Raw genomic sequence first — 25,204 nt, 5'->3', positions numbered from 1 at the left:
CCAACTGGGTGGGATAATCCTTGCCTGGTTCCATTCTTGTCTATCCAGTTGTAGCCCGAGAATTACCTGCAATGGTTCCCCAAAAATCTATCCTTGATCCCCCTCCTATTTCTTATCTACATGCTGCCCTTCGATGTATGAAAATGCAACGTCAGGTTTGCTGACGACGCTCAGCATCACCCCTCTTAACCCTTCCACTGTCTGATTTGTCAAACTGCATGTCTGCCATCCAGTACTGGATGAGCAGAAATTTCTTCCAACTAAATATTGGGGGTCAAGGATAGATAGCCATTGTCTTAGGTACCCGCCACAACTCTGTTACTTAGCTATCGACGACTCCTGAGACTGAACCAGACTGTTTGCAATCTTGGTGTCATATGATGAGCTTCTGATCACATAGCTGCTTCATCACCAAGGCTACCTACGTGCACATTAGGAACATCACTCTATTCTGCCCCTGCATAAGCTCGTGCTGCTTGAAACCCTTATCCATCCCTTTGTTTCCTCTAGACTGGATATTCCAATGCTGGTCCATAAACTTGAGCTCATCTAAAATTCTGCTGCCTATATGCTAACTCTCACCAAGTTTCGTTCGTTCATCCATCACCTCTGCTCACTGACTTACATTGGCTTCTAGTTCTGCAACGCCTCCATTTAAAATTGATCATCTTTGTTTTCAAATGCTCCATGGTTGCACCCCTCCCTATCTTTCTAATCTCCTCCTACCCTAAAAGCCTTTGAAATCTCTACGCTCCTCCAATTCAGATGTCTTGCGCATCCCATATTTTAATCGCTCCACCATTGGCAGGTGTGGTTTCAGCTGTCTAGACCCTAAGCTCTGTAATGCCCTCCCTAAACCTCTCCGCCTTTCTACCTATCTCCTTCTTTGAGACGCTCCTTAAAACATAACTATTTGTCCTGATAGCTCCTCGTGTGGCTCAGTCTCAAATTTTGTTTGATAATGCTCTTGCAAAGAGCCTTGGGACGTTTTACTACATTAAAGGCACTATATAAATGCAAGCTGTTGTTGTATTCTGTGGCGAGTGGCTCACCTGCCTGCCAAAGCCACTCCGCCATCTACAAGGCACAAGTCAGGAGTGTAATGGAATACACTCCACTTGCCTGGATGATTGCAGCTTCAACAACACTCAAGAACCTCAACACCATCCCGGACAAAGTAATCGGCTTGATTGGCAGCCCATACACCATCTTAAACATCCATGTTCTTTAGTGCTGCAGTGTTCACTATCTACAGGACACACTACAGCAATTCGTCAAGATTCTTCGACAGCACCTCTGAAACCCGCAACCTCCACCCTCTAGAAGGATATGGGCAGCAGGTGCATCAGAACACAATCGTCTCCAAATTCCCCATCACAAGTCACACATCAGTTTGACTTGGACATATATCACCATTCCTTCGTCATCGCTGGGTCAAGATCCTGGAACTCCCTACCTAACCGCTTTGGGAGTACCTTCACCACATGGACTGCAGCGGTTCAAGAAGGCGGCATACCACCACCTTCTTGGGGGCAACTATGGATGGGCAAGAAATGCTGGCTATGCTAGCAAAACCATTCCCCAAGATTGAATTGAAAAGAAAGTTGAGGGGAAATGGCTCAACTTTCTCTTGTTCAGAATGGCCATTATCTGGTGTAAATTTCACTTGCACTTGTCAGCTGAAGTCTGGATGTCAAGTTGTAGACTGGCACGGGCTAATTCTTGTGATTGGTATTAGTTAGCATGTAAAATTTATAACTTAAAAAAAATTGATCCTGCGATGTTAATCTGCATCCTTATACATACAGTCAACAACTTTCCACTAATGTAATGCTTTTGGTATTTTCCAGGGTTTTTTTATACATAATATGCACTGTTTTCCTTGATTTTTTTTTTTCCCCCTGTATTTGTGTGACATTCTAATTTTGAGCTACTTTTCTATTGAAACTTAAATTTCTAAATATAAACATTGGAAACACACAAATTATAAAAGTTGGTCACCATGTATTCTACAGTCAAACTAGAACCATGCTGAAAAATAATTGTGTATCTTTAAATCCATTTTCAAAAAACGGAATTATCTGCTTTTATCAGCTTAGTTTGTACATATGGTGCAAACAACACATTACAATCAACTATTCCACACAAGTCAGCCCACTGGGATATAAATCCTGTCTCGGGAGTATAATATATCTGATATATTTGCTGCATACTTACTGTTTTTTCCATCACTGCTACCACTTCTAAGGGAAGGAGAAATCTATATCGAGTGGTCTATTGCTTTGTCTGGGCATTCATAGTTTATAAGCCAGGCTCCAATTACAGCAGTTTAAAATTAGCACAAGCTTCAAGACCTACCCAACACTTATCAACCTGCCTGCCTTGCTCAGTCAGTTGAGACTTTGCAATGTAACTTTCTGCAGCTTTTTAAGGAAGTGAACCAACTTTAAATTTGAAATTGCCATGAAATGCAGTTTTCTCACTAGGATTTTAATGGTTTGTGGAATTTTCACTAAGGCAAACTAGCTATTTTTCATCAAGATTTCAGTAAAGTATTATGATGGGCATATAAAATATCTACTTGAATTGTAGAGAAACAACCAGCAGTAGAGTTAGATTTTGTGCTTTTAAACCTGGGTTTGTCTGAGTTTGTTATGAATTGTATAACACCGGTATAAAATATTGGTGGCGGGAACAATTTGAAGTGATGAATTAAGTTTCACACAAGAACCCTATTAGACAATTTTGATGCACATTTTTTCCTACAGGTTATTGATACCCATGTGCTAAATAAGATTAGTGGCACCTCTGGCATTGATGGCTGAAGCAGCAATACTGGGGTATTGTACTGTTCCAGGCAATTCAATATTTTCCTCAGCATGTTTCTCTTCCCATTCTTTACAAAAGATTAAACGACAGTGGAAGTCTGGTCTAGGTCTTTGTTTGAAAAGCTTGGGCAAGATGAGCAGAGATTAAGCTAACCTTTTTAAGGTGTAAGTTAAAATAATATTGCACCGCACTTTAGTTATAAGTTGATGAACTTTGTTTATATTAGGACCAGTAGGAGATTCTCTGTTGAGCCTTTTTGTAAACTCAGTATCAGACATTTGATTCTAGAGAAAGATGCTAATTAATCCAATTGATTGTGGTAAAAGTATATTTGACAGCCTACTCATTCTTCTGAAACACTAACCTCCAGGCCTTAGTGCAATATTTGCATCCTTGACAGGGTTAATTTCTCCCCCCACCCCCCCCCCCCCCCCCCCTTGCTGCCAAGACTAGGTATGTGAGAGGAAAGCTAATTCATAAAAGTTAGAAGTAGCTACAATTCTTATCATCATCATAGGCAGTCCCTCCAAATCGAGGAAGACTTGCTTCCACTCTAAAAGTGAGTTCAGGTGGCTGCACAGTCCAATGTGGGAATTATTGTCTCTCAGGTGGGGCAGGCAGTGGTTGTAGGAAAGGATGAGTGGGGAGCCTGGTTTGCCGCACACTCCTTCCGCTGTCTGCGCTTGATTTCTGCATGCTCTCGGTGACCAGACTTGAGGTGCTCAGTGCCCTCCCAGATGCTGCTCCTCCATTTTGGGCAGTCTTGGGCCAGGGATTCCCAGGTGCCGGTGGGGATGTTGCATTTTATCAAAAAGGCTTTGAGGGTGTCCTTGAAATGTTTCCTCTGCCCACCTGGGGCTCGCTTGCCGTGTAGGAGTTCCGAGTAGAGAGCTTGCTTAGGGAGTCTTGTGTCAGGCATGCGGACGATGTGGCCCACCCAATGGAGCTGGTCGAGTGGTGGTCAGTGCCTCGATGCTGGGGGCGTTGGCCTGAGTGTAAACACTGACGGTGCGTCTATCCTCCCAGTGGATTTACAGGATCTTGCGGAGGCAGCGTTGGTGGTACTTCAGTGCTTTTTGAGGTACCTGCTTACATAGTCCATGTCTCAGCCATACAGGATAGCGGGTATCATTACTGCCCTGTAAACCATAAGCCAGATTTGAGGTCCTGGTCGTCGAGCACTCTCTTCCTCAGGTGACCAATGGCTGTGCTGGCACACTGGAGGTGGTGTTGGACCTCGTCGTTGATGTCGGCCTTGCCCAACTGCTCTTGATATAAATAGAGCATTTCAAGAACATGTAGGCATAGAAATCAGATTCTTCGGTGTTTGTTCTTCAATTATTAAACTTATAACAGTCTATACAACAAGGATATCTGAACCTAGTTCAGATTTGCAGATTGAAGCAGAAATGGTACTAATACTGTGAAGTTTAGTAAAGTGGTCTTGCAAAACAAGCCAGGCTTCAGATCTCTGGGATCTTCAGTGATGGGTGCCTGTGGATGAAGTTAATCCGAAAGCTAGCATGCATCTTGATTTTGCAAAAGACCTTTGATGAAGTGTTGCACAGATGACTGTTAAATAAGATTGTATCCAATGGATTAGAAGTCAAGTTTTAAGCTGGAAGGTGAATTGTTGCATTTACATAGGCAGAAAGTGGTTATTAATGGTAGCAACTCTGTGGAGCCTTGCCACTAATGCAGACGCACAGGGATTCATTTTAGGACCATTGCTCTTTGCCGTCTTTATCATTGATTTGGATGAAGCCATTGGGAGTACAGGCATTAGGTTTATCGGTGTGGCAGATGTTGTGGATAGATGCAGTACCGCTTCTGGTAATTCCAAGTATGTGTATACCATTCAAGATGACTTGCTTAAGGCTGCTGCGCTGGAAAGGGACCTGGGGTTTGCTTGAAAACATTAAACATTTATGACCAGTGCTGCAAAGCCGTAAAGAAAGTGAATAAGGTTTTAAGGTGTTTGTCAGGATAGTTAAATATTAAACTAGATATATAGTACTTGCCCATTAAAAGGCTATATTGAGTGTGGTGCTAATTTTGGTCCCCTCGCCTCTGGAGAAAGCTGATGGGAGGGCTGCCAGATGAACACCAAGTCTCAGCTCTTGGTTATCAGGATAGGCTCAAGGTATGGGGCTTTTTTCAATGGAGAAACAGACTTCAAAGAAACTGATTGAGGTCTTCAAAGTTATGAGAAGAATAGATTATGATGTAATTCTGAAAGTATTCCATTTGTCATGTGAACTGCAGTTATTACCTAATCCAATCTATCTCACAAGTTTTCTCTCATTCTTGCAAATTTAGCTCTCCTGAAATATTGCGCTAAAATTAAATTATCTCTAGTAGTAATTTGACCAAACATCTCTGGATCACTGCTAAAGATCATCAATGATTTTTTTCCCCCCAGTATTCCCTCTAACATGCAGCATGAGATGTAATAAGAACATAAGAAATAGGAACAGGAGTAGGCCATTTGGCCCCTTGCGCCTGCTGCACCATTTAATAAGATCATGGCTGATCTGATCTTGGGCTCAGCTCCACTTCCCTGCCCGCTCCCCATAACCCTTCACTCCCTTAATCGTTCAAAGATGTGTCTATCTCCACCTTACAATGACCCAGCCTCCACAGCTCTCTGGGGCAGAGAATTCCACAGATTTACGACCGAGAAGAAATTCCTCCTCATCTCAGTTCGAAATAGGCGACCCCTTATTCTGAAACTATGCCCCCTAGTTCTAGATTCCCCCACAAGTGGAAACATATTCTCTGCATCTACCTTGTTGAGCCCCCTCAGTATCTTATGTTTCAATAAGATCACCTCTCATCTAAACTCCAATGAGTATAGGCCCAATCGTTCTTCACAAGTCAACCCCATCATCTCAGGAATCAACCTAGTGAACCTTCTCTGAACCAGCTCCAATGCAAGTATATTCCTCCTTAAATGAGACCAAAACTATATGCAGTACTCTAGGTGTGGTCTCGCCAATACCCTGTAGCAAGACTTCCCTGCTTTTATACTCCATCCCCCTTGCAATAAAGGCCAACATTCCATTTTCCTTCCTGATTACTTGCTGTATCTGCATACTAACTTTTTGTGTTTCATGCAAGGTAATTATTATTATCCACAGCCCTCAATATTTGGCTGACCCCTATCAGACCACTTAATAATTTGTTAACATTCCCCAATTACACATTCACTGCATTGTTCTGTAGTTTTTTTTACAAAGTACATCATTCTGGTCAGCACCCTAACCTGGGGTCTATAAAAAGCAATAAAGAAAGAACTATTATTTACATAGCACCTTGCACAATTTCAAGATGTCCCAAAGCACTTCATAGCCAATTAAGTACATTTGAAATGTAGTCATTGTTGTCTGGAAACACAGCAGTCAATTTGAGCACAAGGTCCCACAAGCATTAATGAGAGAAATGACCAGACAATCCTTGTTTTTGTGATGTTGCTTGAGAGGTAAATGTTGGCATGACACTGACTGAACTTTGAAAAGTACCATGGGATCTTTTGATTCCATCTGAGGGTAGATGTGTCACCTGTGATTTAACGTCTACCTGACAGACTACTTCTCCAATGTTGCAGCTCTCCCTCAGTACTGCAGTGGAATATCAGCCTAGATTATATGCTCAAATTTCAAGTGGGACTTGAACCTGCAACCTTTTAACTCAGTTGAAAGTGCTACCACTGAGCCAAGGTTGACACCCGGTCAATTAACACTTCCTGCTGTTCAGTATTGCCTCTCTCAATAACCATTAAATATTTCAGAGCTACACTCCCTTCTCAATATTTTGGGTCAATCTCTCAGCTTTCTACTAATTCAGATCATCATCTCTGAAAGGCTTGCTTTCACTTGAAAATATTCACCAATTGTCCACGTGGGTGAGCTTTTCCTTTCTGCACCGATACTCCAACCACTCATGTGGGCCAACAATCCTGGTATTGCCCTCTGACAATCCTGCAATGGCAGGTAAAAGGCCGAGGGTCTCTATTCTGGCATCTTTATTTGTCAATAATGTAATCTGTTTTCCTATAAGCGAATACACTTTTTATCCATAATATTGGTTCCAAGATGTAAGGCAGCAATGGTTCACCTTGCTCTCATTTTATTAAGTTGCCCATCCTGCTATGAATATCCTCAAACCTAGCACATGACTGACTAGAAATACTATGACTTTTCTCATGAAAAGGAACATTCCCTTTAGAATTTTTAGGATGTGTGCTTCTAGAAAACACTGGAAAGATGTTTTGAAAATTAATTTAAAATTAATAAGTGCACCTAATTGGAGGTACTGTATTGTCAAGTAAAGTGAATCATATGCACTGATTTTACAAGCACTGAATGTTTTAGTGGCAATTTAAGTGAAAACCTATACATAAACTGTAATGCCAGCATTTTCTGTAAACCGGGGGGAAAGCTGAATTTATTTGATGCATGAGGCATATATACAAAATGTACACTATATTTACTGTGTGCTTGTTCTTTGAGGTTGATTCATAAATAACTAGTTTAGAAGTTAATTTCAAATCTTATATATTCACGTTACATGATAAGTGAAGCAGGCCCTATTCAACATTGCAGAGCTTGTTTTCTGATGGTTTGAATCAGTTTGCTCAATGTAGAAATAGAAAATAAATCTAGGGTAACTCGTACTTTCAAGCTTATTCTTGATTTTATAATTGCGTTTTTCATACTACCTTTTAAGGTGATGGCTGTCTTACTTTTCTACGGTTTGTATTTTGAAAGAGAAAGGAGAAGTATTGACAGTCTGATTCACAGCACTACCTGTATAAAGAGATTTTCAAAATATAAAAGGTTTTGAGGATAATCAATTATTTTAATTTTTGGGTGAATTGATAGCGCCACAGACTCGAGATTGTTACCAGAAGGAGGATATTGGAACAACTTTGCCCAGATTTTGATATTGGAACATGGAATGGTTTGCTGCAAGCAGCTAATTAGGTGATTAAAACTGTTAAAGAAGAAAATAACTTGTATTTAAATTGTGCCTTTCACAATCTCAAAATGCCCTGAAGCACCTCACCAATGAAGTATTTTTGAAGTGTAGTCACTGTTGTAATGTAGTAAAATTACACAGTAATTTGATCAGTGAGCAGAAGAACAAAAAGTGGTAGAGAAGAGACACAGAAATGGGATTTGAATAATTTCAGTTAAAAAGCTGGTGGTGTACAAGGTACATTGGGCCAAATGGCAGCCTCCCGTGTAGTAACTTCTTTGTTCTACAAGAGTATAAATATATAATATATGGGCTATGTCTTTCACAGTCAGTTCCAGGAGACTCATGCCATGAGAACTCTAAACAAAGTGTCTTATGAGCGCATTGGCTTTTCTTATGGCTTGTTTAAATAAGAAAAACATAGGTAGTAATACATCTTTCGATAAGTATGTTTAGGCTACTGTATGTGCCTACTCTGCTTTGCGTTGTTGATTTTCATATGCTGCCATCCCAGTCACAGCAAAGCCTCGTTTCCCAACCTCAACCCAGGAATGCCTCTGCCTGCCTCAGGCCCCAGACTTTGCTGCTTTCAGTTGGCAGGTTATAGAATACTCTGGTTGCTGTATATCTGATTCAACTTGTCTCTTGCATCCTGTTCTAGCTTCCAATATACCCAGTTCACCTCCCCTTGTTTCATTTCCTAGTTTGCACCGTATAGAGCAGTCTATGATAGCAATGCCACTTGAGGTGGACCATTAATATTTTCGAAGCAATTCATCATGCTTTAAGATTCTACTGGAGTTCTTTGAGGAGGTAACAAAATTTGCAGCTGAGACTTAGTTGAAGGCTGTAATTGGATACTGATAAAATGCCTCTAATTGGATTGATTGTAAGTTAGCTGCTTGGATTGAAAATGGTCTTGACAATAGTTTTTAAAAAAAACACATGGTGATAATGGACAAGAGAAGAGGAGAGTAAAGGCAATGATTAGGAAGTTGGTCTATTTTACATTGTTTGCAAACAAATAAAGACCAACATATAATCTCATGTACAGCTATATTATTTGGTGACTATCATTTAAAGGAGATTGATTAACAGCAACTTGCATTTATGTATGTACCTTTTTTAATGTATTCAAATGTCCCACGGTGCTGTGTAAGGGGCCTAAGGAAAAGGGACATTGAGCCTGAGAAGGGGTGGTGAAAATTGAGTCAAAGTAAGTTTTAAAGAGGTTGTCAAAGGTGGCTTGCTGAATGGGCTTAGTGGATTTAAAAGTCGTCATCATCATAGGCAGTCCCTTGGAATCGAGGAAGACTTGCTTCCACTCTTAGCATGAGTTCTTAGGTGGCTGTGCAGTCCAATACGAGAACCACAGTCTCTGTCACAGGTGGGACAAACAGTGGTTGAAGGAAAGGGTGGGCGAAGAGTCTGGTTTGCCGCACGCTCCTGCTGCCTGCGCTTGTTTTCTGCATGCTCTCGGCGACTAGACTCTAGCTCAGTGCCCTCCCGGATGCACTTCCTCCACTTAGGGCGGTCTTTGGCCAGGGACTCCCAGGTGTCAGTGGGGATGTCGCACTTTATCCGGGAGGCTTTGAGGGTATCCTTGTAATGTTTCCACTGCCCACCTTTGGCTCATTTGCCATGGACGAGTTTCGAGTAGAGCGCGTGCTTTGCGAGTCTCGTGTCTGGCATGCGAACTATGTGGCCTGCCCAGCGGAGCTGATCAAGTGTGGTCAGTGCTTCAATATTGGGGATGTTGGCCTGGAAGAGAACGCTAACGTTGGTGCGTCTGTCCTCCCAGGGGATTTGTAGGATCTTGCGGAGACATCGTTGGCGGTATTTCTCCAGCGACTTGCGGTGTCTACTGTACATGGTCCATGTTTCTGAGCCATACAGGAGGGCGGGTATCACCACGACCCTGTACACCATGAGCTTGGTGACAGTTTTGAGGGCCTGGTCTTCAAACATTCTAGGATCTACGTAGTAGGACCTACATGGATGATTTATTGGACATGTCATTCTTAATTTCTGAAGTCTGTCTTCATAATTTTTGAGTTTTTACCCATGTCAACTCCCTCAGGAGATAAATATGATGTAGTGAGAGAATCCATGATTTTTTGAATGGCATGGAATGGACCAAGCAGGCTATTGTAATTTCATGCTTGTGTTGCATTCCTTCAGGATGGGCTTAAACCTGGCCCTTTTATGTCCTCTGCCCCACCTCCCCATTGCACAGAAAAGAAGCACTGTCACATTGAGGCTCTATTGTTGGGTAGGAGTAGAGAAAGGTTTGAAGGATGGTAGTAGAAAATCTATGAAGCATTAGTCCTTGCACAGGAATGAATCTTGCAACTAATAGAACAGGATTCAAATATACTGGCTTAGGGGTGTTGGGGTTTTAATAGTGGGCTGTGGTGACGCTCCAAAATACTTTGAAGCTCATAACACTAAACGGAAGCGGGGTTTGGGTCTTGTGGACAAGTTGAGTTCGAGGTGGGAAAGAAATTAGAGAGATGAAGGTTCGAGGGAGGGCCTGGGGAAGGCTTGGTTTGGCAGGCAAGTGGAGGATGGGACGGCAGCTGAACAGATTAAGTAAAAATTGAGGGGGCAAGAAGAGGAGTTTAAGGATACTTCTGGTAGTGCAGCAGAGACTGGGGGAGGGGGAGAGATTATTTTCTCTCCAGGCTGATCCTCGAGTAGTGGGAGGTATTTGCAGAGAATGTGGCCCAGTAGTGCTTGATGTAGTTCAGCCATATTTGATGAAAGATGTTTGGTAATTCTGGAAAGTTGGTACTCATTCTACTTGTACAGTAACCAACTCTTGGGTTCACTTGGAGAATTATTCTCTGCCAGGTAGTGGTTTGGAGTAATATGCATTATTTCATTAACTGTTCAAATAGTCTGCTTTGGTGCTGCAACCCACCAAGCTGCTCTGAAGATGTAAGCCCTTTTTCACAATTTTTGGTATACTTCTGTTTGGTGTGGAGATTGATTGAGGAAGACTTGCCTGCCTTAGAGAAGGTACCCTTTGAAAGAAATGCAGCTTCTACATGAGGAGCTTTCTCCCAGCCAGCACTTATAATCTGCTCTTGGTTTCTCTATTTTGCCTCTTCTAGAAAAAGAATATAGGTGTGGTCCAGAATGCGGTCTTTTGTAGCAGAGTAGGAGATGTTCATCCCATAAGGCTTATCTTTTTGATAAATGATCCTTTTTGGCAATTATGATATCCCATTTCAAAAATGAGGAAGACCTAACTAAAAGGAAATGCATCATCTAACACTTTAGGGGAAGTGAAGAGAGGGAAAGAGTTTCAACATTTGTGAATTTAGCACACTTCAGACATGAGTGAATACATAAGCATGTAATTCCAATCTTACCCATGTTTATTTTAGGCATATGTTGGCCATGTAAGGCCAGCAATTATGCAGTTGCATAGGCTAGATAAATTTCTGGTCTTTAAGTCTATAATCCAAACAAGTTTAAAATTAAAAGGCTTTTTCCAAAAAAACATTATTGAGCTTTTAAGTAAATGGCAACTATTGGTTGTCTGGGGAACATAACTTATTCCACGTTAAAATAGACTTCATAACTTTTGAGTTATATGGCCTTTTTCATTCAATGATTTATACAAGATTCAATAGTTGCTTATTGAATATTTGAAGAAGCTCCATGACGAAAAGATTCTGCTTCACAGGAACAAATCCAATATCACCAAGAATAAAATGTAAGAGAAAATTGGTTCTCGTCTTCATTGTCCCTTTGGGTAATCTGTTGAATTCCATTGTTCTTGGAGAATTACTGTTAATATAAGTATATATTTAAGTTTTTAGTTAAATGGTTCAGAAGTTTATTGCTCAAACAGTTGGGGAGGAGGGGGTGAGATAAGCTGGGAAAATGTCATGCCAATTCACATTTCTGATAGCCATGAGACGTATGTTTTTCATTAGTCCTGATTTGTTTCTGAATCTCTCAAACCCTGAGAACGCAAGATTTTCACCGTTATCCATTGCCAGCATTGTTTGAATCTGCTTATGGTACAGTTACAACATTTACAAAACCATTACTTTACGTCTTCTAAGTTTTAAAATCTAAACCTTGTATCCATCTAAATATATTTGCTTTGGAACTCTGAAATGGTTAGTTTCCATCATATTAAAGATGTACTGTAATTGGCCATTGGTGTTTTCCCTGTTTTATTTGAAACAGGTAGGACTGCACTAACTTTTTTTCTGTACATATTGGGGAAAAAAAAACAACTTTGAACTTTATTAAAATCATCTCACGGCCACTTAGCTTTGTTCCTCAAGATTACTGTGTATGATCAGTACTTTTTAAACAAATTTGATCTAATTTGTTATAGACAAATGATGTGATGTACTGGAGTGTGGCTGATACATTGGTTTAAATTTGAGTACTTATTTTTGCAAATTTTTGCTATTTTAGTTTCATGAGCACTAAGTTTCTCTAAATCAGTCAAGCCATTTTAAAAATCTTTTTCTTCTGAATGAACAGTCAAAAGCTGGCAAAACTAAGGTTTCAGAAAAAAATACCTTCTGTAATTTGACTAAAATGGAAGATTTGATCTTGGAGCAATCTGATTGCCAGGTGGAGGAAGTATTAATGATGGCATTGTAGAGCTAAATCGGAGCGCATATGCTATGACGTGTGTTAAGCATACAGAATAATCAGAATGATGTATTATTGTAGTGCTGTAGAGATAAACGTTTCAAAATTGATAGATTTTGCACACCTGTATTGCTCCCAAACCAGCCCCAAAATGGAACAATATTGGTCTTAAGCTGAATGCCCCTTTAGTGAAAGAGTAGCAGCTTGTTTTTCTGAAAGGTGAGAACCAGATTCTTGCTTTGTTTTTTCAGTGTGTACACATTCTTCTGCACTACATATTTTCTAAAGTAAGGAGTTCAGGTTAAATATATGAAGTCATTCTACTTATTTTTTTTCTTTTTCCTCTCCTCCTGAAGATTCAGAATGGGAAGAGATATATGGTATGTGTATATTTATGGTCTGTTTGCCCATTGCCTTGATTTTTGTGTTTGCTGTTTGTGTGAAGATGGTGGTTTTATAGTTTTATATTTTTGCCCCCAGTGCATTCGTTTTCTGTTGCATGTTTAATGGCATTCAAAACAGTATGCGAAGTACATTCCAATTCTAAATTCAAGAAATATAAGCAATGAGTTACTAGTAGCATGTGCTTTTATAGCCAAGCTATTTTCAAGTTTGAGGTAACATCTTTAGTCATCTTTTTAATATGGAAGTTAATTCCTTCATTTCATATTCCTCTTGTAGTTTTCAACTTTGATCACAAATATCCGGATAGTGGCAGAATTTTTTGACTTCCTGGATGAATGATTTGAGATAATATTGGAGGAGGTTCTATGACACTGCATATTACACACTGTTTTGGTGTACCATGATGTTCAAAAACATTTGACTTGATATAAAATGCATGTTACTTTCTTTTAGTTGAACAGCAAGCAAGATAATCTGTCTGCTTGATGCAATTATCTTAAGACCATGCTTTTAGAAAAAAAACACTTGTGATTGGAGCTTAAGGATTTACCATGTATCGCATGTTTTGACTCCGTGATTTTAAAAAAAGATTAATTTTTCAATGGCTTGTGCTGTAGATACTTTGGTCAAAGCTCTAACTTGTTAGGTAGCATTATAAAACCTTAAAACATTTCAAAATGTAATGGTTCCTTGAGGTGTAAGTGTTTGAATTGTTTCTGTGGCATGGTGGGTTAGGTATGAATTATGCTTTCCTAAATATGCCTTTATGGTAGGACTATTTAATTTAAATTAGTTATGTGTTTGCTGAAGCATGCCTTTTTGAAAACAAAAATGGAGTGCAAATGCCTGAGTTTATTTTAATTTCATAATTTATGAAGTATTTTCTCTTCCTGTCTGTACCTTTTTCACTTAATGCGTTATTTTTTTTTCTTTTTCACTGGTTGGCATTTTTGTCAGTTTTCCTTAGTGAGCAATATAATCTACACTAACACTTGTGCGCCATGAATAAAACTAGGCGGATCCTTTTAAATTGGATACTGTTACTGATCAAATGAATAAACTTTTTTTCTCTCTCGTCACTGGACTGGTATAGTTTATTATTACTGACCTGATTATTTAGTTCCTTTTATGTGTGTAAACCTTTAGTGGTTATCAGTGACGTGATTCAATCTGAGTAATCCACACATCTCTACAGTCCACCAATGCTGATGCATTGTCATCTGACTCGAGACTACTTGATAATTTGAAGCAAATTTTATTTCAGCTGGGACAGACAGATTTGAGGCTGGACAACTCTGACACACACAATTGTAACTATATGGCTGAAGATTATTGCAGTAGTCACTAAATGTTGGTATAAAGAAAACAGCATTCCAGGATTTGAATCAGAGGCCATCAAGCATTAGTGTTTTGCAGGACACTAGGCACAGTTACCAGTTGAACTGTTTTAATACCTGTAGAATAGTGTCATTTTAAGTACCTGTTTAATGAGAGCTCTGCCAGTTACCATTTTTGAACTATAGAATTTATTTATTTGACAAAGAAAACAACAACTTCTTTTACATTTTGTTGATGGTCCACCTAACATTCTGGCTAAGTACTTTTTTTAAGAGGCATGTACAGACCCATCAATCCAAAAGTTACAATACATGCTCTTGGAGCTCTGCATTGCATTTTGTTCTTTTAAAGCGTGGCCGGAGAATGTATGCCAAGTGTTGCAAAGTATCCTCTTGCAGTATGTTGTTTATCATGGGTGTTGGTGAGGTTGGCCTGTTTGGAGATTAATTCTATCTCTCCTTCCCCTTGCCCCAGTGTTTTTTTTGCTGAAGGATGAAAATAGCAGGTCTGTTCAGAGAGTGTCAGCAGTTTAATGAATACCTATGAGAAGGACTGATCAACCATGATCTTGAATGGTGGAGCAGGCTCGAGGGGCCAAATGGTCTACTCCTGCTTCTATTTCTTGCATTCTAACTGCACTGGTTCTTTTGCCTGATGTCTCCATTTTGCAGAATTAAATGGACCTACAAAGGGCTCAATGGAAGAGCCTGGTGAAAATATAAATTGAAGATTGTTAACTTTTCATGCTGTTAATTCGTAGTTACATTTCTTTTAAGATTTTATTTTTATCAGCTATCCACTCCAGATCCAAATTGTTGTTTGGTTTAACCTTTAATTTTATTCCCTGCTTCTGCCTTCCAATAAAATGATTGGGAAAGGGAAAAAAAATTCAAAGGAATGGGCAAAAATATAAGCTAATAATGAAAAAATGTATTCTAATCACACTCGACCTTTCCTCCCTAAAATATTACTAGGGAAACAATCCCTCAGTAACAAGTGGTGATAAATCACCTATAGTTTTCACACACTCGCAAATATAATTCCTAAGACTGCACATGTTGGCTGCCATGTTTCCCTATATTACAACAGTGATTACACTTCAAAAGTACTACTTTGGTTGTGTAGCTCTTTGGGGTGTCCCGAAGACAGCAAAGATACATGTTCCATTTTTCTTTCTTCCATATAAGGAATGGAAGTATACAATTAATGAAAGGCACTGAATGATGTAGATGAATGTATCTAAAGGTTTCAAATACATAATTGCCTGAAAGTGAGTGCATAGGCAGATAAAGCCATGAAAGCAACCCTACAGAATTTTGAGTGAAGCATAGAGCACAAGAATAAAGAAGTAGTGATGAGTTTATACAAAACACTGGTTGAACCACAGTACTGTGCAGTTTTGAGGTTCTCCAGCACCCCCCCCCCCACAAATTCTAGGAAAGACATTAAAGGCATAGCATAGTGTGTACAACATAGATTCACCAAGGTAATGTCAGTGATGGGGAAGCTATAGTTATGAAGAGAGGTTTGAGATACTGGGATTATTTCCACTAGAGCAGAGAAGGCTGATGAGATTTAATAGATGTATTTAAAATTATAAAAAGTTTTGATCGTGAAGAGAGAGACACTTTTGTTTGATTGTCGAGTCAGTGATGAGGTGTTAACAATTTGATTTAAAAAAAAAAACTGGCTTGATGGTGCTCAAGGAGCAAATGATGTGCTGGGCCATGAGGTTACTGGTTGCAGTGATAAACCATTCCGCTGATGTGCAGTGCTCCTGGATGCCAAGTTTAGATCTGTCCTTAGTCTGTTCCACTTAGCATGGTGGTAGTGCTGCACTACCCAGAACTACTCCTGTGGAGACGAGACATTTGTCTTCACAACGACCATGCTGTGTGGTTGTCACTTTAGGGAGTGCTCTCATGGAGAGGTGTGTCTGTCACTGGTAGGTTGGTAAGCATGAGGTGAAGTAGGTTGCTTCCTATTGGTTCCCTCACCACCTGACGCTGACCCAACCGTGCAGCTATGTCCTTTTGAATTCGATCAGCTTTTTTGCCACAGGTGGTGTTGAGGCAGACAAATGCTTCTTTTTAAAGGGAAATTTGCTAAATATTTGAAGCCGGGGTAGATACAAGCCTATGGGGGAGGACAGCAGGGATTAGTTTTGGATTAATTTAGCTAAGACCACACTAATGGCCCATAAGGCTGCCCCTGTGATGTAAAATTGTATGGTTCTATATCCTCCCATTGAGATCTTGAGCAGACTGAAAAAGCATCATCCACATGTTCTCATGGTATTTTCAGTGGGAATAGAAAGTACAAATGCTGTTGGTCTCTTGCTAACAGTCAACAAACAAATAAAATTATTTATCAAAAAATGTAAAATTAATGGAAATTCACAAATTAGATCAGATGTAGTAAAATGCAATTGTCAATATTTTGAAAGGTAATATTGATGTCAACTTAGTAAACTTAAAACTAAACTATTTTCTGGTACTTGTGTCCAGTTATTTATCATCTATCCAAGTGTAATGCAATTTTAAAAGATGATCTGAAATATCCTTTTCACATTTTTAAACTTTGCCAACTATAAATTATCCTGTTTTTTTTTAAAAGAATGCTTTCTTGCCAATTTCTCATCTTTGTATTAACGTCTTGTGGTTATGGTTCCATTGCTGCCAGTCATCCTTGATGTGTAGTGCTTCAGGTTACATGGCTGCAGGGAAATCTCATGAACTATCTATCCTGGCGTTGATACATGCGCATTTCCAGCAGGAGTTCTTGTACAGTAATCAGCATTGGGAAACCTGACTGATGTTCCCTTCTCCAACCCAGGGATACTGAGTTTAATTTTGGCACCATTCTGCTGCCCTGGCTGGGATCAGCTGACTCAGAACAGTGGGAATGGAACCTGGGAACCAGGGTGACTGTGCCACAGGCACTCGTGGGATAAATTCACTGAACCATCACGAATGGGCTACCCTAGAAATATCTCTAAATGGATACCAACAGTGTTTACTGTCATTTAAAACGGTAATGTCAGAAAACTGTTTTGTATCCATAACTTGTTTTAGCTCAAGCGCATACCCATACCTCCACATTCCTATTGGGATTAATTTTGTCTTGTAGCTAAAAATGTCAGTAATCGAAGATTGGGTTCAGATCTGGAAACAGTCCACCTGTTTGTGGGGAGGGAAGTAAAGAAGACATTTTTCTCTCATGGGATGTAAGGACATTTTTATACCTGGGATGTTTGGAGTTAAGACAGGTTGGGCACAATGGAGGAATTTTTATAATTCAAGTGTCCAAAGCTGTACTGGGATCGTTTGATGCAGATAATAGGTATCAATTTTAGGGTAGAAACGCCTTGAATCTTCATTTGTCCAGTGTGCTCTGAAGCAGAAAATTAAACTCAAACTTCAGTTGACCCAGCAACTGTGCTAGACGTGGAATTAATTCCTTTGTTTTGGGGTTACAAAGATTGCTTGGTTGAAATTGAGATTTTTTGCAAACGGCCATTTTTTGATCCCAGATAGCTTTATGGTGGTTTAGTTTGAAAAGCTGTAAACTCCTTGCATCTGCTCACAGCTACTCTCAGTGCAGGGTTTTCCTGACGTAAATTCATGAACAGAAAATGTTTAGCATATTCCTCCCTTGCATATAAATGCAATAAATTCTGAGAGTTGTCATTGAGTATTTTCATTGACTATAAGTAGTATGTAAAATAGTTCTGTATAAATTGAGCATTGCTCATAATTCATCTTTTTAATGCATTCTAATTGTGGGTATGTTCATCATCCTGAAAGTTCTTTTTAGTATTAGTTAGAACTCGAGGGCTGGTACACCACCTTTTCCTAAACAGCATTTTGAATCGTCCAGTGGGAGGTTACTTTTGTGTCTGACTCTCAGCTGCTGCAACCATTACAAAATTAGAAATCTGTTTTGGTAAAGTTACCTCACCACTTGGGGCCAACAGGCAAATAGACAATGTTATGCTATTTCTGATCCTCCCAACTTGCTAAATGGGATCTGAAGCCAGGAATGTGTTAGTGCATAGTCATAACACTGCAAAATTGATCTTTGTAGTATTTACAATGCTAATGGGTTATGATTCTGTCGCTCTAAACAAGTAATGAGTAAATTGATCAAAATACTGCTTTTAGACTGAGTACTGAGTGAAATCTAATGAAACTAATAATTTTATTCAATGGTTTGCTCCACCCTTTGAGTTCTAATATAAAAGAAAATGAATTGATTTGTAATCCATAATCATTTTTGACATTGCATGAGTAGGCAGTAGAAACATTGGATTTGGTATTGTTTCAGGTCTAGAACTAGATGTTAATTTGCTTTGAGGATGTTAATTTGAGGAGCTCATGGACGACTTTGTCTCAAAGATTGAAGCCATCCGATCAGTTGCCTCTGTGAGTTCCCTTCCTTCACCTAGCCCACAGGGCCAAACTTCATCTGACACTCCCACCTGCCCTCGCCCTAAACTCTCATCTTTCTCTAGTTTCTCTTTGATCTCCCCTCTTGATCTCTCCAAGCTCATCTTGTCCATGAGACCACTTCCTGCTCTCTTGACCCTATTCCCATTAAACTGCTGACCACCCAACTTCCTTTTTTGGCTCTCATGTTAGCCGACATTGTTAATGGTTCTTTCTCCTCAGGTACTGTTCCCCCTCTCCTTCAAACCTGTTGTCATCACGCCTTTCCTCAAAAAACCAACCCTTGATCCCACTTTGCTTGCTAGCTATCACCCCATCTCCACCCTCCCTTTCCTGTCTAAAGTACTTGAATGTGTTGTCACCTCCAAAATCCGTGACCATCTTTCCATAAATTCAATGTTTGAATCCCTTCAATCTGGTTTTCGCCCCTGCCACAAATTCATCAAAGTCACAAATGACATCCTTTGTGAGTGTGACAAAGGCAAACTATCCCACTCTGTCCTCCTGGACCTGTCTGCAGCCTTTGCACAGTTGACCACTCCATCCTCTTCCAACGCCTCTCCACCATCGTCCAGCTGGGTGGGACAGCACTCGTCTAGTTCCATTCTTATCTATCTAATCATAGCCAGAAAATCTCCTGCAATGGCTTCTCTTCCCACTCCTGCATAGTTACCTCTGGTATCCCACAAGGATCTATCCTTGGCCCCCTCTTATTTCTCCCCTATATGCTGCCCCTTGGCGATATCATCAAAAACACGAAGTCAGTTTCCACATGTACGCTAATGACGCCCAACTCTACCACTCCTCCACTTTTCTTGACCCCTCCATGGTCTCTAAATTATTGTCAGACTGCTTGTCTGACATCCAGTACTGGATGAGCAGGAATTTTCTCCAATTAAATATTGGGAAGACCAAAGCCATTACTTTTGGTTCCCGCACAAATTGCGTTCCCGAACCACTGACTCCATCCCTCTTCCTAGCATCAATCAGGGTGAACAAGACTGTTCGAAACCTAGGTGTCATATTTGACCCTGAAATGAGTTTCCAGCCGCATATCCGCGGCATAACTAAAACTGCCTTTTTCCACCTCTGTAACATTGCCTGCCTCAGTTCTTCTGCTGCTGAAACCCTCAGTCATGCCTTTGTTACCTTTAGACTTGACTACTCCAACTCACTCCTGCCTGGCCTCCCACATTCTACACTACATAAATTTGAGGTCATCCAAAACTCAGCAGCCCGTGTCGCAACTTGCACCAAGTCCCAATCACCCATCACCCATGTGCTTTCTGACCTACGTTGGCTCCAGGTTAAACAATGCCTCGATTTTTCAAAATTCTCATCCTTTTTACAAATCATTCCATGGCCTTGCCCCTCCCTATCTCTGTAATCTTTTTCAGCCTCACAACCCCACAAGATGTCTGCACTCCTTGAACATCCCTCATTATAATTGCTCAACCATCGGTGGCCATGCCTTCAGCTGTTTGGGTCCTAAGCTCTGGAACTTCCTCCCTAAACCTCTCCCCCTCTCTACCTCTTTCCTCCTTTAGGACGCTCTTTAAAACCTACCTCTTTATCCAAGCTTTTGGTCATCCGCTTTTGTGGCTCAGTGTCAAATTTATCTGTTTTGCCTTGTAACACATGTGAAGTGCATTGGGACATTTTACTACGTTAAAGGCGCTATATAAATACAAGTTGTTATTTTCACTGCTGAGATTATCTATTTATGGAAGTAGCAGAATGTTGCTGCATTTTTTGCCAAGTTACTTCAAGCCTGAGAACAGCTTCAGTTGACTGTTTATTACAGTTATGTTTGGATAGCAGCATTGAAAGTTATAGTACTATACAATGGCCCATCTGGTAGATCTAATGAAGAAAAAGAGATGTCCATGCCAGAAAGATCTAGTTTGAAATGGATTGATTGATACCCGTACGCCTCCAATTATAATTTCTCATTCGTATTTAAATTCTTTCATGGCCTGGCCCCACACTAACCTTTGGCGGTTCTACACCTCCCTCCTCCCCCCCCCCCCGCTCCCTCAAACCTTTCCGAACTTGACATTCCTCCAACCCTGGCCTTTTGTGCATCACCGTCGGCCGTGCCTTCACCCATCTCGCCTCCGCGTTCTGGAATTATTTTCCTAAATCCCTCTGCCTTTCCACTTCCCTACCTTTTTTAACGTCTTGCTTAATACTCACCTCTTTGACCAAACTTTGTATCACCCTTCCTAATATCTCCTCCTTTGGCTTGACCTCCGTTTTATTTCAGAATACACCTGTGAGGTACCTTGGGACATTAAAGTGTTAAATAAATGCAAGTTGTTGTGCTGTGAATGATGCTGAATTTGACAGGATCCAAGCTGGATTGTGGTGGTTTTACCAGTGCTGGTACATAATTCACTGCAGCTGTCCTAAACTTTTTTGCGACCCATTTTCAGTAGATAGCACAGAACTGATCATTTGTCGCTAGTTTTGCTCATGTCCTGGTTATATCATTGTGTTGAGATTCAGGGCTGCACTGACAATTTGCATTCTGTAACTAAAACTAGTGTAACTAATATGCCATACAAGCAATCATCTTGGTAAAAACTGCCACAATAAAGCTTTGGACTGCCCATACTATAATTGCAAGCTGATTTTAGGCAACTAGATTATGCACTGCATTATTTTCTGATCTTTTTTGTCATCGTGATGCTGCATGGTCCATTTTGTATGCACACTATAAAGTTTGAAGGGAGTGGTGCAATTTAATTCTGACCTTGACTGACATAACTTGCATAATTGTTTTTGTTCCTGTGGAAACTTCTTGTGCTCAATGTTTTTTCGAGTACAAATGAAAATCCTAAGTGGCATTTATACCTATTGGTAAACTTAAGTTATAAGAAAAATTGTCTTCAAGCTGTCTCATGCATGCTTTTTATCTCCATGTACTGTGGGATACTTTTTGGGTGTTCAGGAAAAAATGTTAAGCAGAAGGTGCTGTATATTCAGACACCACATGTAGTTTTGTACATTGGCGGAAACTTGAATGGAGAGTATTAAAATAGAAAAGTCTAAAGCCAGTCCTCACTAAATTTCTTGTGGCTGGGTTGGTGGGAAGAGAAAAAGGGAATTGAAGCTTTCCCCTTTCCCTTAAGTGAATTAGAGGTTAATGAGCTTTGCAAACTGATTGACCTCCCTGGTTTATGCACCCTGAAACTCTTCCCTCTTCTCCATCTCCCCCCCACCCCCCCCCCCCCCCTCCCCAAAATAAATCCTGTTTGGAGGTTGGATTACATCAGAGCCAAGAATTCTGTAGATGTCTTTTCTGGGCAGAATTTTGTTAATTTGTTGACTGAGTTCGGTGATGCCCAAAGCTTGATAGCATGTTGGGTGTGGCTTTGCCTGTGAGTCAAAGATCTGAGCACATAATCGAGGCTGACAGCTCAGTGTAGTACTGCGGGAACATAGAAACAGGAGTAGGCCATTGCACCTTTCAAGCCTGTTCTGCACGTGTTTTGGCTGAGATGTTAAATCAAGGACCTGTCTACCCCCTCAAGTGGATGTAAAAAATCCCATGGCACTATTTTGAAGAAAAGCAGGAGAGTTCTCTTGGCCAATATTTATCCCTCAACTAACAGATTATCTGGTCATATTCTCATTGCTGTTTGTTAGAGCGGTGTGCAAATTGCCTGCTGCATTACAACAGTGGCTACTTCAAAACTATTTTGTTGGCTGTGTGAAGTGTTTTGGTACGTCCTGAGATCGTGGAAGAAGTTTGTTCTTTGTCTGTAAATGCTCGGTTTTATTTGCTTACTGCAGCGTGGAGTTTACTCACACGATTGATACTTTGTCAAATGATAACTTGTACGGTGTTCTGTCATTTTAAAAGGACTGGCATGTTTTACTTTACATGGGTATCTTATTTTATTTTTAGTACATGTGGTGGAAAGGGTCTGTCCAAAGGCTGCTGTTCTGCATCATTAGACTTGTTCCATCACCTAAGAATGTTTAGTTTAAGATCTATTAATTTATCAGTGTGTTTGGGTGAAGGCTGTGGTGTCTCATCTACCTGACTCCAAAAATGTAAGTCTTTTTTTATGTTCAATTGGCTGAGAGTTTTGCTGGGAATAATAAAGTAACATTTGTTTACTTTGAATACACATCCCAATAATGCTTTTGGTCCCATCACGCCACTTCTAGCCCATGAAGTCTCATTCTTCTCTTGGTAATCACTATAAGAACATAAGAATTGGGCGCAGGAGTAGGCCATTTGGCCGTGCGAGCCTGCTCCGCCATTCAATAAGAACATGGCTGATCTTCTACCTCAACTCCACTTTCCTGCACTATCCCCATATCCCTTGATTTCCTTAATATCCAAAAATCTATCTATCTTTGTCTTTAATATACTCAACGACTGAGCCGCCACAGTCCTCTGGGTAGAGAATTGCAAAGATTCATCATCCTCTGAGTGAAGACATTTTTCCTCATCTCATAATATTCTGAGACTATGGGCCCAAGTTTCGGGCCACGCCTAGAATGGCGCAGCCCGCACTTGGACGACCGTTTTTCGCGCCACAAAGTGCGCCTAAAAAAAACTCACCTATTATCCGGCTCCCTGCAGGTCCTCTGGAGCTGGGCGCGGCGCAGCATGAGCTGTGGGGGACGGAGCCAGGTCCCTGCGCTGAAAACAGTGCCGCGACCTCTGCACATGCGCGCTACAGTGGACTTGCATTGGCAGTAGCTCCAGGCGCCCAAAACTGTGGGAGGGGCCCGAAGCACGCATCCCCTAGCCCTGGGCGAATGGCCTCACTGGGGCTGCGTGGATAAAGCTCAGCCCCCCCCGGGCGCTCCGAACTCCGCTCCCCACTTCCCTGGCGACCCGACCACCGCTCTCCTCTCTTTCCCCCCCCCCCCCCTCTCCTTCTCCTCCCCCCCCCCTCTCCCTCTCCTCCTCCCCCCCCCTCCATCTTCCCTCCTCCCCCCCCCTCCATCTTCCCTCCTCCCCCCCCCTCCATCTTCCCTCCTCCCACCCCCTCCATCTTCCCTCCTCCCCCCCCTCCATCTTCCTTCCTCCCCCCTCCATCTTCCTTCCTCCCCCCTCCATCTTCCTTCCTCCCCCCCCTCCATCTTCCTTCCTCCCCCCCTCCATCTTCCTTCCTCCCCCCCCCTCTCCTTCTCCTCCCCCCCCTCTCCCTCTCCTCCTCCCCCCCCCTCCATCTTCCCTCCTCCCCCCCCCTCCATCTTCCTTCCTCCCCCCTCCATCTTCCTTCCTCCCCCCCCCTCCATCTTCCTTCCTCCCCCCCCTCCATCTTCCTTCCTCCCCCCCTCCATCTTCCTTCCTCCCCCCCTCCATCTTCCTTCCTCCCCCCTCCATCTTCCTTCCTCCCCCTCCATCTTCCTTCCTCCCCCCCCTCCATCTTCCTTCCTCCCCCCCTCCATCTTCCTTCCTCCCCCCCTCCATCTTCCTTCCTCCCCCCCTCCATCTTCCTTCCTCCCCCCTCCATCTTCCTTCCTCCCCCCCTCCATCTTCCTTCCTCCCCCCCTCCATCTTCCTTCCTCCCCCCCTCCATCTTCCTTCCTCCCCCCCTCCATCTTCCTTCCTCCCCCCCTCCATCTTCCTTCCTCCCCCCCTCCATCTTCCTTCCTCCCCCCCTCCATCTTCCTTCCTCCCCCCCCTCCATCTTCCTTCCTCCCCCCCCCTCCATCTTCCTTCCTCCCCCCCTCCATCTTCCTTCCTCCCCCCCCCTCCATCTTCCTTCCTCCCCCCCCTCCATCTTCCTTCCTCCCCCCCTCCATCTTCCTTCCTCCCCCCTCCATCTTCCTTCCTCCCCCCCTCCATCTTCCTTCCTCCCCCCCTCCATCTTCCTTCCTCCCCCCCTCCATCTTCCTTCCTCCCCCCCTCCATCTTCCTTCCTCCCCCCTCCATCTTCCTCCCCCCTCCATCTTCTTCCCCCCCCCTCCATCTCTTTCCCCCCCCCCCTCCATCTTCCTTCCTCCCCCCCTCCATCTTTCCTCCCCCCCCTCCATCTACATCTATTCCCCCCCCCCCCCCCGTCCTTCTCTTCCCCCCCCCCCCCCCCCCCGTCCTTCTCTTCCCCCCCCCCCCGTCCTTCTCTTCCCCCCCCCCGTCCTTCTCTTCCCCCCCCCCCCGTCCTTCTCTTCCCCCCCCCCCCGTCCTTCTCTTCCCCCCCCCCCCCCCGTCCTTCTCTTCCCCGTCCTTCTCTTCCCCCCCCCCCGTCCTTCTCTTCCCCCCCCGTCTTCTCTTCCCCCCCCCCGTCCTTCTCTTCCCCCCCCCCCCGTCCTTCTCTTCCCCCCCCCCCCGTCCTTCTCTCTTCCCCCCCCCCGTCCTTCTCTCTTTCCCCCCCCGTCCTTCTTCTTCCCCCCTTCTTCTTTCTTCTTCCCCCCCCTTCTTCTTTCTCTTCCCCCCCCTTCTTCTTTCTTCTTCTCCCCCCCTTCTTCTTTCTTCTTCTCCCCCCCTCTTCTTTCTTCTTCTCCCCCCCCCTTCTTCTTTCTTCTTCTCCCCCCCCCTTCTTCTTTCTTCTTCTCCCCCCCCTTCTTCTTTCTTCTTCTCCCCCCCCTTCTCTCTTATCTCTTCTCCC

General features: G+C 42.3%; 1 protein-coding gene across 18 annotated transcripts in view; it reads left to right on the top strand.

Moving 5' to 3' along the window:
• Positions 1-25,204, top strand: part of ankhd1 (ankyrin repeat and KH domain containing 1) — a 193,796-nt gene that overhangs the window by 64,561 nt on the left and 104,031 nt on the right. For 12 of the 18 annotated variants that reach the window (XM_070878322.1, XM_070878319.1, XM_070878327.1 and 9 more), the window contains exon 3: positions 12,792-12,815. The exons of the other annotated variants lie outside the window; for them this stretch is intronic. In XM_070878322.1, coding sequence (XP_070734423.1) covers positions 12,792-12,815 — 24 coding nt within the window. The remainder of the gene's footprint in view (positions 1-12,791; positions 12,816-25,204) is intronic. 18 annotated transcript variants of the gene reach the window in all.

The sequence above is a fragment of the Pristiophorus japonicus genome, chromosome 4 (genome assembly GCF_044704955.1).
Source record: "Pristiophorus japonicus isolate sPriJap1 chromosome 4, sPriJap1.hap1, whole genome shotgun sequence".
Lineage (NCBI taxonomy): Eukaryota > Metazoa > Chordata > Chondrichthyes > Pristiophoridae > Pristiophorus > Pristiophorus japonicus.
Note: the sequence above shows the minus strand (reverse complement) of the source record. Positions and strands in the feature narration are given on the sequence as shown.